Below are 13566 nucleotides of genomic sequence, written 5' to 3' on the forward strand. Positions count from 1 at the left end.
ATTGTCGAATAGAAGTGGTGGAAGTAAACATCCTTGTCACGCTTGTGATCCTATCGGGACCACTTTGCCTTTCACCGTTGAGTGTGCTATTAACTGTGGGATCTTCATAGATGGCCTTTATCATGTTGATGACCTGTAGCATTTCTAGTTTGAGTGTTTTTATCATTAAAGGGTGTTGAATTTTGTCATTTTTTTCTGCATCAATTGAAATGATCATGGGGTCTTCTTTCCTTCATTCTATTAACATGGTCTATTATTGCTTTCATTTGCCATCTTTGCATTCTGCAAATAAATTCACTTGGTCATGGTGTGTGATCCTTTTGATATGCTGCTGGGTTCTATTTGCTAGCTTTTGTTGAGAATGTTTATATCATTATCTATAAGGGATACTTGTCTGTAACATTCTTGTCATGTCTTTATTTGGCTTTGGAATCAGGACAATTCTTTATAAGATGAGTTAGGAAGTGTTCCCTCTTCACTTTTTTGGAAGAGGATTTTTGAGTAGGATTGGTGTCAATACTTTTTAAAGTGTTTGGTGGTGTTTACCAGAAAGCTATCTGGTCCTAGGCTTTTTTCTGTTATTTTTGGAAGCTTTTTGATGACTAGTCTCTGTACTAGTTATAGGCCTATTTAGTTTTTCTGTTACTTCATTTTTCAGTCATAGTAGGTTGTATATTTCTATATTTGTCCATTTCATCTGTTACATAATTTGTTATACAATTGTTCATAAAACATTTTTATGATTCTTTTTACTTTTTTTTTTAATTCTTTCTTACTTCTGTAAAATTGGTAGTAATTACTCAGGTTTTATTTTAGTAATTTTAGTTTCTCTCTTTTTTCTTTAGTCAGTCTGTCTAAATGTCAATTTCATTTTTTTTTTTCAAAGAGTAAACTTTTTGGTTTTGTTGATTTTTCTCTGTTTTTCTGTTATTGACTTCATTTATCTCCACTTTAATCTTGATTTTTTCCCCTTTCTTCTGCTAGCTTTGGTATTAGTTTGTTCTTTTTCAATTCATTTGACATGTAAGGTTAGGTTATTCAGTTAAGATCTTCCTTTTTTAATGTATATGTTTATAGTGATAATTTTCCCCTTAGTACTGTTTCTGGTATATTCCTTAAATTTGACTTTGTTGGGCTTTTTTCTCCCCGTTTGTGTCAAGGTATTCTTAATTTCCCATGTGATTTCTTATATGACTCACTGCTTGTGGGAGGAATGAAATCATACAGAGTATGTTCTTAGATGACAATGGAATCAAACTAGAAATCAATAATAGAGACCTGACAGGAAAAGTTCTAAAGACTTAAAAGCTAAAGATCACATTTCTAAGTATGCCATGAATCAAAGCAGTAGTCTCAAGGGAAATAAAACATAGAGGACTGAATGAAAATGAATGAAATGAAAATGCAGTATTTCAAAATTTGTAGGAACAGCTAAAGCAGTTATGAGGGAAATTTATAGCACTAAATGCATACATTAAAAAAGAGGAAAATATCAAATCAGTAATGTTTCTACCCTAAGAACCTAGGAAAAAATGAGAGCAAATAGATACAAATAAGAAAGAAGGGAAAAATCAGAAGGGAAGAGCAGAAATCAATGACATTGAAAACAAATAATAAAGTCAATGAAACTAAGAGTTAGTTCTTCGAAAAGACAAAACTTTATTCTTCAAATAGCTTTACTTGTATTTATTATAAATTTTAAAGATGAACAAATTTTTTTAAAAATAAAACTACCATTTAACCATTAGAAAAAAACTCTAGTAAGACTACAAAAAAAAAAGAAAAATTACCAATGTCAGGAGTAAAAAAGAGCTACCATTATATGTCCTGCAGATGTCAAAAGAATAATGGGTAATACCAAAAAATAAAGAAAAGAATAACCTCTATACATAGATTTGATAACTTTGATTAAATGAAACAATTTCTCAAGAAATTTGAATTACCACAACCCACCCAATATGAAATATTGAAAATTTAGATATAATCGACATGTTACATTATATTAGTTTTAGGTGTACAACATAATTTGGTACATGTGTATGTTGTGAAATGATTATCACAGTAAGTTTACTTAACATCTGTCATTACATAAACTTAAAATTTTTTTTTTTCTTGTGAGAGTGAGAAAAATTGGATTTGTGTTTAATAACTTCCCCCAAAGAAAATACTGATGCCTGGGGTGTTTCACTGGAGAATTCTACCAAATGTTGAAGAATTACAGGCACACCTCATTTTTTCATTTTGTTTGCCAGATACTGTGGGGTTTTTGTTTTTGTTTCTTTACAGATTGAAGGTTCATTGCAGCCCTGCACTGATCAGTGTCATTTTTGCAGTAGCACCTGCTCAGTTTGTGTTGGTCACATTTTGGAAATTTTCACACTATCTCAGACTTCTTTGCTGTTACTCTATTTGTTAGGGTGATCTGTGATCTTTGACGTTATTGCTATGACTCATTAAGGCTCAGATGATGGTCAGTGATAAAGTGTATATAATGTGTGTGTGTGTGTATATATATATAATTTCAGATTCTTTTCCCATATAGGTTATTACAGAAATTGAGTAGAGTTCCCTTTGCTATACAGTAGGTCCCTGTTATCTATTTTATATATAGTCTTGTGTATATGTCAGTCCCAATCTCCTAATTTGTCACTTCCCCTCATGTTTCCCTTTTGGTAACCACAAGTTTGATTTTGAGATCTCTGAATCTGTTTTTGATTTGTAAATAAGTTCATTTGTATCTCTCTCTCTTTTTTTTTTTTTTTTGGCTGTGCTGCCTGGGCTTTCCTGGTAGATCAGCTGGTAAAGAATCCACTTGCAATGCAGGAGACCCTGGTTCAATTCCTGGTTTGGGAAGATCCCCTGGAGGAGGGATAGGCTACCCACTCCAGTATTCTTGGGCTTCCTTGGTGGCTCAGTTGGTAAAGAATCTGCCTGCAATGCGGGAGACTTGGGTTTGATCCCTGGGTTGGAAAGATCCCTTGGAGGAGGGCATGGTGATCCACTCCAGTATTCTTGCTTGGAGAATCCCCAAGGACAGAGGAGCCTGGCGGGCTACAGTCCACGGGGTCACAAAGAGTTGGACACGACTGAGCGACTAAGCACATACACAGTATGCTGGATCTCGACCAGGGATCAAATCTGTGTCCCCTGCAGTGGAAACATGGAGTCCTAACCACTGGACTGCCAGGGAAGTCCCCATTTGTGTCATTTCAACAATTAGATTGTTGATAGAATATGATTTTTGGCTTTCTCTGTCTGACTTCACTTAGTATGATGATATCCAGGTCCATCCACGTTGCTGTAAATGGCATTAGTTCATTGTTTATGGCTGAGTAATATTCCACTATATATATATATGTACCACATCTTTTTTATCCATTCCTCTGTCAGTGGACATTTAGATTGCTCCCATGTCTTGGCTATTATAGTACTGCATGTATGGGTGGGCATGTATCTTTTCAAATTATGATTTTCTCCAGGTATACACTCAGGAGTGGGAGTAAATTGTGGGTTTTAGTTTTAGTTTTTTAAGGATTTTCCATACAGTTCTCCATAATGGTTGTACGAATTTATATTCATACCTACAGTATAAGAGGGTATCCTGTTCTTCACACCCTTTCCAACATTTATTGTAGATTTTTTGATGATGGACATTTTGATAGGTGTGAGGTCATACCTCATTGCAGTTTTGATTTGCATTTCTCTGATAATTAGTGATATTGAGCATCTTTTCATATGTTTTTTGACCATCTGTCTGCCTTCTTTGAAGAAATGTCTGTTAGATCTTCTGCCCTGTTCTTCGGGTTGTCTTTTCATTTTGTTTATGGTTTCCTCTGCTGTGCACAAGTTTTTAAGTTTAATTCGGTCCCATTTTTTATTTTTGTTTTTATTTTCATGACTCTCCAGGGTAGATCCAAAAAGATAAGAGATATAGGTTTATGTCAGAGAATGTTCTGCCTGTATTTTCCACCAAGATTATAGTTTCTGGCTTTACATTTAGGTCTTTAATCCATTTTGAGTTTATTCTTGTGTGTGGTGTTAGGGAGTGTTCTGATTGCATTCTTTTACATGTAACTGTCCAGTTTTCCCAGCACCACGTGTTGAAAAGACTGTCTTTTCTCCATGGTATATTCTTGCCTACTTTGTGATAGTTTAGCAAATTAAAAACTTTGATGCATTATGTTTTTGACCATATTCAACATCCATTCATGATGGGGAAAAAAATTCTCAGAAATAGGAGTAGTTGGACCTTCCTCAAATTGATAAAGGACATCTACCAAACTCAAGGACATTAGACATAATGGAAAGTACCTCCTTATATCCCAGACACAAAGTGTATATTTGGCTGCCTACTCAACATCTCCACTTGTATATTTAATAGACATCACCTGTGTGCTTTACCTCTCCCAAGCCTATTCTTCCTGTATTGTTCAACTCAAAAATACTCCATATAGTGTACTGCTTAGTACAAAATATAGGAGTCATCCATGATCTTACTGTTTTCTCATGATAAACATCAGGTTCTGTCATATAAACCCTGAGAATATATCACCCTGAAAATACAGATTTCATCTCTGACCCAAGGTTATTGCCTTTGCTCCTAAACTTCTCCTTCAGGCCCTGTCTTGGCTCCATCACATCTATTCTTCACACAGCAACAAGGTTGCTTATTAAAGGCTAAATTCAGTTCAGTTCAGTCACTCAGTCATGTCTGACTCTTTGCAACCCCATGAATCATAGCACGCCAGGCCTCCCTGTCCATCACCAACTCCCAGAGCTTACTCAAACTCATGTCCATCGAGTCGGTGATGCCATCCAGCCATCTCATCCTCTGTCGTCCCCTTCTGCTCCTGCCCCCAATCCCTCCCAGCATTAGGGTCTTTTCCAATGGGTCAGCTCTTCGCATGAGGTGGCCCAAGGATTGGACTTTCAGCTTCAGCGTCAGTTCTTCCAATGAACAGCCAGGACTGATCTCCTTTAGGATGGGCTGGTTGGATCTCCTTGCAGTCCAAAGGACTCTCAAGAGTCTTCTCCAACACCACAGTTCAAAAACATCAATTTTTCGGAGTTCAGCTTTCTTCACAGTCCAACTCTCACATCCATATATGACCACTGGAAAAACCATAGCCTTGACCAGATGGACCTTTGTTGGCAAAGTAATGTCCCTGCTCTTTAATATGCTATCTAGGTTGGTCATAACTTTCCTTCCAAGGAGTAAGCGTCTTTTAATTTCATGGCTGCAATCACCATCTGCAGTGATTTTGGAGCCCCAAAAATTAAAGTCTGACACTGCTTCCTCTGTCTCCCCATCTATTTCCCATGAAGTGATGGGACCAGATGCCGTGATCTTAGTTTTCTGAATGTTGAGCTTCAAGCCAACTTTTTCACTCTCCTGTTTCACTTTCATCAAGAGGCTTTTTAGTTCCTCTTCACTTTCTGCCATAAGGGTGGTGTCATCCACATATCTGAGGTTATTGATATTTCTCCCGGCAATCTTGATTCCAACTTGTGCTTCTTCCAGCCCAACAGTTCTCATGTGTACTCTGCATAGAAGTTAAATAAGCAGGGTGACAATATACAGCCTTGACGTACTCCTTTTCCTATTTGGAACCAGTCTGTTGTTCCATGTCCAGTTCTAACTGTTGCTTCCTGACTGCAGACAGGTTTCTTAAGAGGCAGGTCAGGTGGTCTGGTATTCCCATCTCTTTCAGAATTTTCCACAGTTTATTGTGATCCACACAGTCAAAGGCTTTGGCATAGTCAATAAAGCAGAAATAGATGTTTTTCTGGAACTCTCTTGCTTTTTCGATTATCCAGTGGATGTTGGCAACTTGATCTCTGGTTCCTCTGCCTTTTCTAAAACCAGCTTGAACATCTGGAAGTTCACGGTTCATGTATTGCTGAAACCTGGCTGGGAGAATTTTGAGCATTACTCTACTAGCGTGTGAGACGAGTGCAATTGTGCAGTAGTTTGAGCATTCTTTGGCATTGCCTTTCTTAGGATTGGAATGAAAACTGACCTTTTCCAGTCCTGTGGCCACTGCTGAGTTTTCCACATTTGCTGGCTTATTGATTGTAGCACCTTCACAGCATCATCTTTTAGGATTTGAAATAGCTCAACTGGAATTCCATCACCTCTACTAGCTTTGTTCGTAGTGATGCTTTCTAAGGCCCACGTGACTTCACATTCCAGGATGTCTGGCTCTAGGTGAGTGGATCATACCGTTATGATTATCTGGGTCATGAAGATCTTTTTTGTACAGTTCTTCTGTGTATTCTTGCCACCTCTTCTTAATATCTTCTGCTTCTGTTAGGTCCATACCATTTCTGCCCTTTCTTGAGCCCATCTTTGCATGAAATATTCCCTTGGTATCTCTCATTTTCTTAAAGAGATCTCTAGTCTTTCCCATTCTATTGTTTTCCTCTATTTCTTTGCATTGATAGCTGAGGAAGGCTTTCTTATCTCACCTGGCTATTCTTTGGAACTCTGCATTCCAATGGGAATATCTTTCCTTTGCTCCTTTGCTTTTGGCTTCTCTTCTTTTCACAGCTATTGGTAAGGCCTCCTCAGACAACCATTTGCCTTTTTGCATTTCTTTTCCATGGGGATGGTCTTGATCCCTGTCTCTTGTACAATGTCACGAACCTCCATCCATAGTTCATCAGGCACTCATGTCTATCAGATCTAGTCCCTTAAATCTATTTCTCAATTCCACTGTATAGTCATAAGGGATTTGATTTAGGTCATACATGAATGGTCTAGTGGTTTTCCCTACTTTCTTCAATTTAAGTCTGAATTTGGCAGTAAGGAGTTCATGATCTGAACCACAGTCAGCTGCCAGTCTTGTTTTTGCCGACTGTACAGAGGTTCTCCATCTTTGGCTGCAAAGAATATAATCAATCTGATTTCGGTGTTGGCCATCTGGTGATGTCCATGTGTAGAGTCTTCTCTTGTGTTGTTGGAAGAGGGTGTTTGCTATGACCAGTGTGTTCTCTTGGCAAAACTCTATTAGCCTTTGCCCTGTTTCATTCCGTACTCCAAGGCCAAATTTGCCTGTTACTCCACGTGTTTCTTGACTCTCTACTTTTGCATTCCAGTCGCCTGTAATGAAAAGGACATCTTTTTTAGGTGTTATTTCTAAAAGGTTTTGTAGGTCTTCATAGAACTTTTCAACTTCAACTTCTTCAGCATTACTGGTTGGGGCATAGGCTTGGATTACCGTAATATTGAATGGTTTGCCCTGGAAACGAACAGAGATCATTCTGTCATTTTTGGGATTGCATCCAAGTACTGCATTTCAGACTCTTTTGTTGACCATGATGGCTACTCCATTTCTTCTAAGGGACTCCTGCCCACAGTAGTAGATATAATGGTCATCTGAGTTAAATTCACCCATTCCAATCCATGACATCTCTCTAGCTAAAACGTCAAAATTTCTCATGTTACTAATAAGGGCAATTTTGGAGTTTCTAGAATATAGAAAGAATGGTTTTGAGTAGCACCAGTATATTGTTTATTCTCTAATAAGTATTGAGAAACAGCTATGTGCTGGAAATGTTAAATATTGGTACTGTCACTGTGAGAAGAAACCTGGTTACTATCCTCATATATTCAAACCCAGTGGGAGAATGCAGGTACTCAGTCAGACAGTGTACTCAGTGCTAGAGAATGGAAAGTGCTGTGTGCCATGCAAGTATTTGTGAAGGGCCCCTTTCCAGGGTAGGTGAGAGGGAAACTGAGACAATGCCTGAAAGATAAATGGAACTAAAAAAATATATAGAAATGGAGCAGGTGAGGAATAGGTGAAAAGAAAGTGATTAGAGAAAATTGTGTTATACACAGAGCATCAGTGTGACAAGGCAGGCCTGGCTAGATCCAAGAGTATGAAGGGGGAGACACTGGAATAGTCAGGAGGAGTAAGTAGGGTTCACATCTCAAAGGACCTTGTAGATGAGGCTAAGACTGTGAGACTTCACCCTAAAAGTTAAGTATTCCATACTGAGACATGGAGAATTATTAGTACGAGAGTGACATATGATTTCTATTTTAGAAAGCTTATTTAGATTGCAGTTTAGAGAATGATGAGAGAGATGAGATTAAAGGTAAAGAGAGTTGTTCAGATATGGTAAACAGAAGTCTAGCTAAGTGGTAATGGTGATCCAGATGAGGGTGATCCCTGGATGATGGAGAATACATAGAAGAAAAGACAGATAACACTTGAGCAAGAGAGGAAGAAGTCAAAGAGATTGCCAGAGTTTTTGTTAGGGTTTTAGAGTGAGGAGTGGCTTTATAGAGAAGATGAGTTCCCGTTTAGCAACCCCATGGACTGTAGCCCGCCAGGCTCCTCTAGGATTTTCTAGGCAAGAATACTGAAGTGGGTTGCCATTTCCTACTCCAGGAGATCTGTCCGATCCAGGGATTGAATCCTGGTTTTCTTCATTGCAGACAGATTCTTTGCCATCTGAGCCACCAAGGAAGCCTTTGTATATACTAAATTTTAGTTATCTGGGGGATTTCCTAGGGGAGAAGTCCATTCAGCAATTCTGAATTCAGGCTGAGCTGACAGGAGAGGTTGGGAGAGAGATCTGTCATGAGAAAGAAGTATTTGTTCCTTCCCTGATGGTTGGATGGCATCACCAACTTGGCGGACATGAGTTTGAGCAAGCTCTGGGAGTTGGTGATGAACAGGGAATCCTGGCCTGCTGCAGTCCATGGGGTTGAAAAAGTCAGACATGACTGAGCAACTGAACTGAACTGAGATATTGATTATTTGCTAATTGTTCAAATAATGTTTGAGGATCCTAAGTTGTATGTTCCTTGTTGCCACACTGAGAAGAGAGGCAGGGTAGGCTTGTTACAACTTGTTGGGCATTTGTATTTACTTTTAAAAGTCAGTGTTCCTTGAATGAAAATACTGTTTGGCCTTAATTCAAAAGTGTAGACTTCCTCTTGATGCTAAATGTGACATTGCTGTTTATGATACACAGTGGTCTAGAACTGTGCTGTTACACTATTTTCTAGTGTGTATTAAATTTAGCATAAGGTGCATTTCTTCATAGAAAGATCCAAAATCATAAGTGTGGGCTCTGGAACCAGGTTACCTGGTTTTAAATTCTGGCCCTGCCGTTAACTAGTGGTATGATGGTGGACATAAACTTCTCAGAGTTTATTTAGTTGCCCATAAATTGAGAAAAATATTACCTACGTTATATATTACTAGAATTGAGCTAATAATTTTAAACATTTAAAATAGAACTGAATAAATGTTAGCTGTCATCATTGTTATTATTCCTGTTAGTATTATTAATAGAAAAGCCTCAGTTTATGGAAGTAACAAAGGGCGTCCATTAAGTGTGTGGTGTACACTCCTGGGGTGGCTTGATTAGGAAGCCCAAAGTGTTTCTGAATTCTGGGGCTTCACTGAAGACTGAGTTGGAATGCTATGCAGATGATGGTTATTTAGTCTTTCTTTTGTTCTTTGTAATTATGAGAGTGGGTGTTTATGTATTAAGAGGAAACTGGGGGTTGTTAGCCACATGTTAGTAGGAAACTGGGGGAATGGGAAGAGTGTTGCATTGCGTCTGTGTCTCCAGTGATCTTTCTCACAGACCGACCTGTGGGTTTTAGTTCCCACTTGAAGAAATAGTGTTTCCTGCAGGGTTTCTGCTCCATAAAAAACCAAAAGCTTTATTTTTAAACTCTAGATGTACTAAATTTATAATGAGGCAAGATTATTTTTTTTTTCCTTTTCCTTTTCTATAAAGCTTTGCTTTTTAAATTTATAATCAAAATAGTGTGGAGAAGGGTGGATCAATAGGCCAAAGTTCTGATGTTGGGGTCTGAGCCAGTGGAAGGCATTGTGGAAACGGGAGCTGACAGTGCTAGATGTTCACTGCTCTGTAAGGCTGTCACTGAACACTTAGTCAGATACAGCTGTTTCTTTCCTAGAATCCTGCTATGAAGAATAAATCCATTCAGAGAGAAAAAGAGAGAGGTGTCACACTTTTGTGATTGATATTTTCACTGTTGGATTCTTTCCTGAAAACTAATATTTTATTTTGAATTTTATAGGAGTTTGAAAGTGATTATGCTGAGTTTAAGTCCAAAATTCTGGATTTTGACAGAAGGCTTGGGACAATTCTTTGTGAAGCTTTCTTCAACTGCAATGGTCTGGAAGCTGCGTTTAAGGTTAGTTCTGAAGAAGTTATTAAAGAAAAAAAAAGTTTTACTAATGAATAATGTAAGACTATTAGATGAAAAGAGGGAATACATTCTTTTCTGATTCAGGTAAACTATTAACTAGTCACATTCTTTTCATATTCAGCTTACTGAATTATAAACTTTGAATAACACACTAATGAATAATGACATTTACCTTGGACAAGTTCAGTTTTAGGACATTTGATTATTGATCTTTGCTTGAATTCATTGTTCTTTCATTACCTTTAGAGCAAATTTGGGAAGACCTGTGAAGTACTGATTCAAAATTAAGCCACAGTGAAAAGTGAAAAATACCAGTTAATTCAAGAATTTCTTTTCTTTACCATTGCTTATATAGATTGGGTTCGCCTGCCCACTTTATTGATCTGACTGAAATAAATAACAGTTTACGCACTGTTTTTCATTAAGCATAAGACACCAATTACCAGACATGCCATTGTTTATCAACAAACGGGAACATTGCCAAAAGATTAGGACGCTGTTGATTATATAACATAATCTAGCTTCAAAGGTGTTAAAACATGAAAGCATGTTTATCATAGAACTGATGAAATACAGTATAGTGTATGAATAGTAGAACTTGCTTGTCAAAGAAGAGAATCTTGAGTGTAAACTTAGATGATGTCCCCGAAGTGGAATGAGGACTCTGTGTTGGTAGAAACACAGCTAGAGAATCGTGGACACAGTTCATTGAAGATTGTAGTGCAAAACAAAATAACTGACCCAGACTTTGTCAGAGATAATTGCTTGATTTTGGTCTTGAAATTCAAATAAATTGGTCAGATGGTGGTTAAGCTCTTGTGTCTTCTGACACCGTCAACTGTTTTAACACAGGGAAGTCACAAGGCCTTGAGTTCTCTCTTATGAGCCCTTGCATGAAACTGAGATGTGCTGGCTGAAATATATAGCCTGTTGTTATAAAATAACACCACCCGTCATGCCATCTCTCAGAAGTTACTGTGGTTTTTAATACTGCCAGTCCTTTTCTTTGACTAGATATGCATACATATTTCTCTTTGCAAAAATGACATATTCTGAACTCTGCAATCTTTCTGTAGCCTTCTCAAGAAGCAGCGAATCATAAATATTTTTACTTTAATAACAGAATTCAACAATGCCATTTTTAGTGGCTATGCACTAGTCTATCATGTTCTCTGTTACTGGACTTCCTTTCAGACTTTTAGAAATCATAACATTAAAGAATGTGGAGGAAAATCTCAATTACAGCGGCTCCTACCTTTTCTCTTTCTCACAGCCATTCATATGGATTCTATTTAACATGCCAATTATTTTTCTAAACAGTTTTCTCTCTTGATTGTCATGTATTGTTTCTTTGATTTTCAGCATATTTGTACCTTGTCTACTGAAAAATATAGCATAAGCTGCTGCCCTTATAAGCTCTCCAGGGGTGGGGCATCATCTTAGAGTTTTTGTTATATTTAGATCACCTTTTACAATCCTTTATATAAAGCAGGTACTTAATAACTGTGACATTAGGAGGGCTGATTGGTTGTCACAGTCCTGCAGTGACACGCAGATGAAGATAAACTGCAGCAAGAGTCGTGGCAGAAGAAAAAAAAATAACAGGGTTGTGTGTTTAGGGAGAGAAGTATTTCTACTACAGGTCTAGGTTGATGAACTCTGCCCAGTTACTGTCGCATCCTGGGGAATAAATACCTGCAGACTTCTCTGAAGACCAGGACCCAGCAAAGCCATGAGCAGGGAGGGTCCTGGAAGCCAACAGTATAAAACTGTGACTCAGCCCCTGCAGAGTTAGTGCTCAATAAAAATTAAAACAAAATGCTGATGGAAGGCTTTCTAAAACTTACAGTGTCTCTACATGGAAACTGAAGTATGTAAGGTAAGTGTTGAGAAAAAGTCTTTAGATGAAATAACAGAACACTAGAAAACTGTGATGGAGAAGGAAATGGCAGCCCACTCCAGTATTTTGCCTGGAGAATCCCAGGGACGGCGGAGCCTGGTGGGCTGCCGTCTATGGGGTCGCACAGAGTCGGACACGACTGAAGAGACTTAGCAGCAGAAAATTGTGAAGTGTACGTGGTGCATACGCAACAGATTAAAAAAATCTGAAAAAGAGACAAATTTAGGAAAAACATAAATATTGCATAAGAAACCGAGAAGCAGAAGAAAATCAAGGTAAACCCTACAGACCTCTAACAGAATATTTCGGAAAGAAGCACGTATTGAGAATCAGTGTTGAATCTTTCAAGATTGATATGAAGGACAGAATCTGTTGTCTTCTTAAAAAAGCTCCTGGTTCCGATGTGACAAGGAAACCAGAAGTTCAAATGACCTTTATTCTCATCCTGGAAGATAATTTTTATTTATCTGTGATGTTGAAAAATTAAGGTAATGTGTACTGCTTTAAAGGTTAAGACTTTAACTACTAATTTCTGGCTTTACTACCTCCCCAAAGAATATTTTCTCTCTCTTTCCTATTTTACACTTGGAGTTAAGTTCTGCTAAGCATGTCAGCTGGGCAAAATGAGATGTGGCTGGGAAGCTTCTAGTATTGTTTCAGTTGTGGTTGACATAATAAGGGTTTGAAAAAGAACGCTGTGAAGTAGATGTGTTTCCTTACTGTAGGTGGAGTCCAATCCTTTATGAAATCTTTAAGGCTGTTTTTGCTTCTGAATGTTAACATAAAGTTCAAATGTAACAGAACAGTGGTTGTAAGAAGAAAAGTTAATACTCTGCATTTTTCTCAGCAGCAACTAACCAAGTGGATTTTAAATATTTAGTAGTTTCTGCAGTACTTTTTATTGAAATATAGTTGATTTGCAATGTGTTAGTTACAGGTGGTCAGCAAAGTGATTTACACATATATATACATATATTCTTTTTCAAATTCTTTTATAGATTATTACAAGATACTGAGTATAGTTTCCTGTGCTAAACAACATGTCATTGATTATCTATTTTTTATATAATAGTAATGTCAATATGTTAATCTCAAACTCCTAATTTATCCCTCCCCACACCCTTTCCCGTTTGGTAACCCTAAGTTTTATTTTCTATGTATGTGAGTCTGTTTTTGTTTTGGAAGTAAGTTCATTGGTATCATTTTTTAGATTCCACATGTAAGTGATACCACGTGCTATTTATTTTTCTCTAACTGACTTAACTTAGTATGATGACCACATGTTGCTGCAAATGGCATTATTTCATTATGTTTATGGCTGAGTAATATTCCATTATATGCATACCGCATCCTCTTTCTTCTTCATCTGTCAGTGGACGTTTAGGTTGCTTCCATGTCTTGGCTGTTGTGAATAGTGCTACAGTGAATACTGGGGTGCATGTATTCTTTTGAGCCATGGTCT

At 37.6% G+C, this 13566-nt stretch overlaps 1 protein-coding gene across 4 annotated transcripts in view; it reads left to right on the forward strand.

Annotated features, from left to right (window-relative positions):
• The window catches only part of DNAH11 (dynein axonemal heavy chain 11), a 353143-nt gene that overhangs the window by 30227 nt on the left and 309350 nt on the right, over nucleotides 1-13566 (forward strand). For all 4 annotated transcript variants that reach the window (XM_065938807.1, XM_065938805.1, XM_065938808.1 and 1 more), the window contains exon 9: nucleotides 10073-10189. In XM_065938807.1, coding sequence (XP_065794879.1) covers nucleotides 10073-10189 — 117 coding nt within the window. The remainder of the gene's footprint in view (nucleotides 1-10072; nucleotides 10190-13566) is intronic.

This window comes from Muntiacus reevesi, chromosome 6 (assembly GCF_963930625.1).
Source record: "Muntiacus reevesi chromosome 6, mMunRee1.1, whole genome shotgun sequence".
Classification (NCBI taxonomy): domain Eukaryota; kingdom Metazoa; phylum Chordata; class Mammalia; order Artiodactyla; family Cervidae; genus Muntiacus; species Muntiacus reevesi.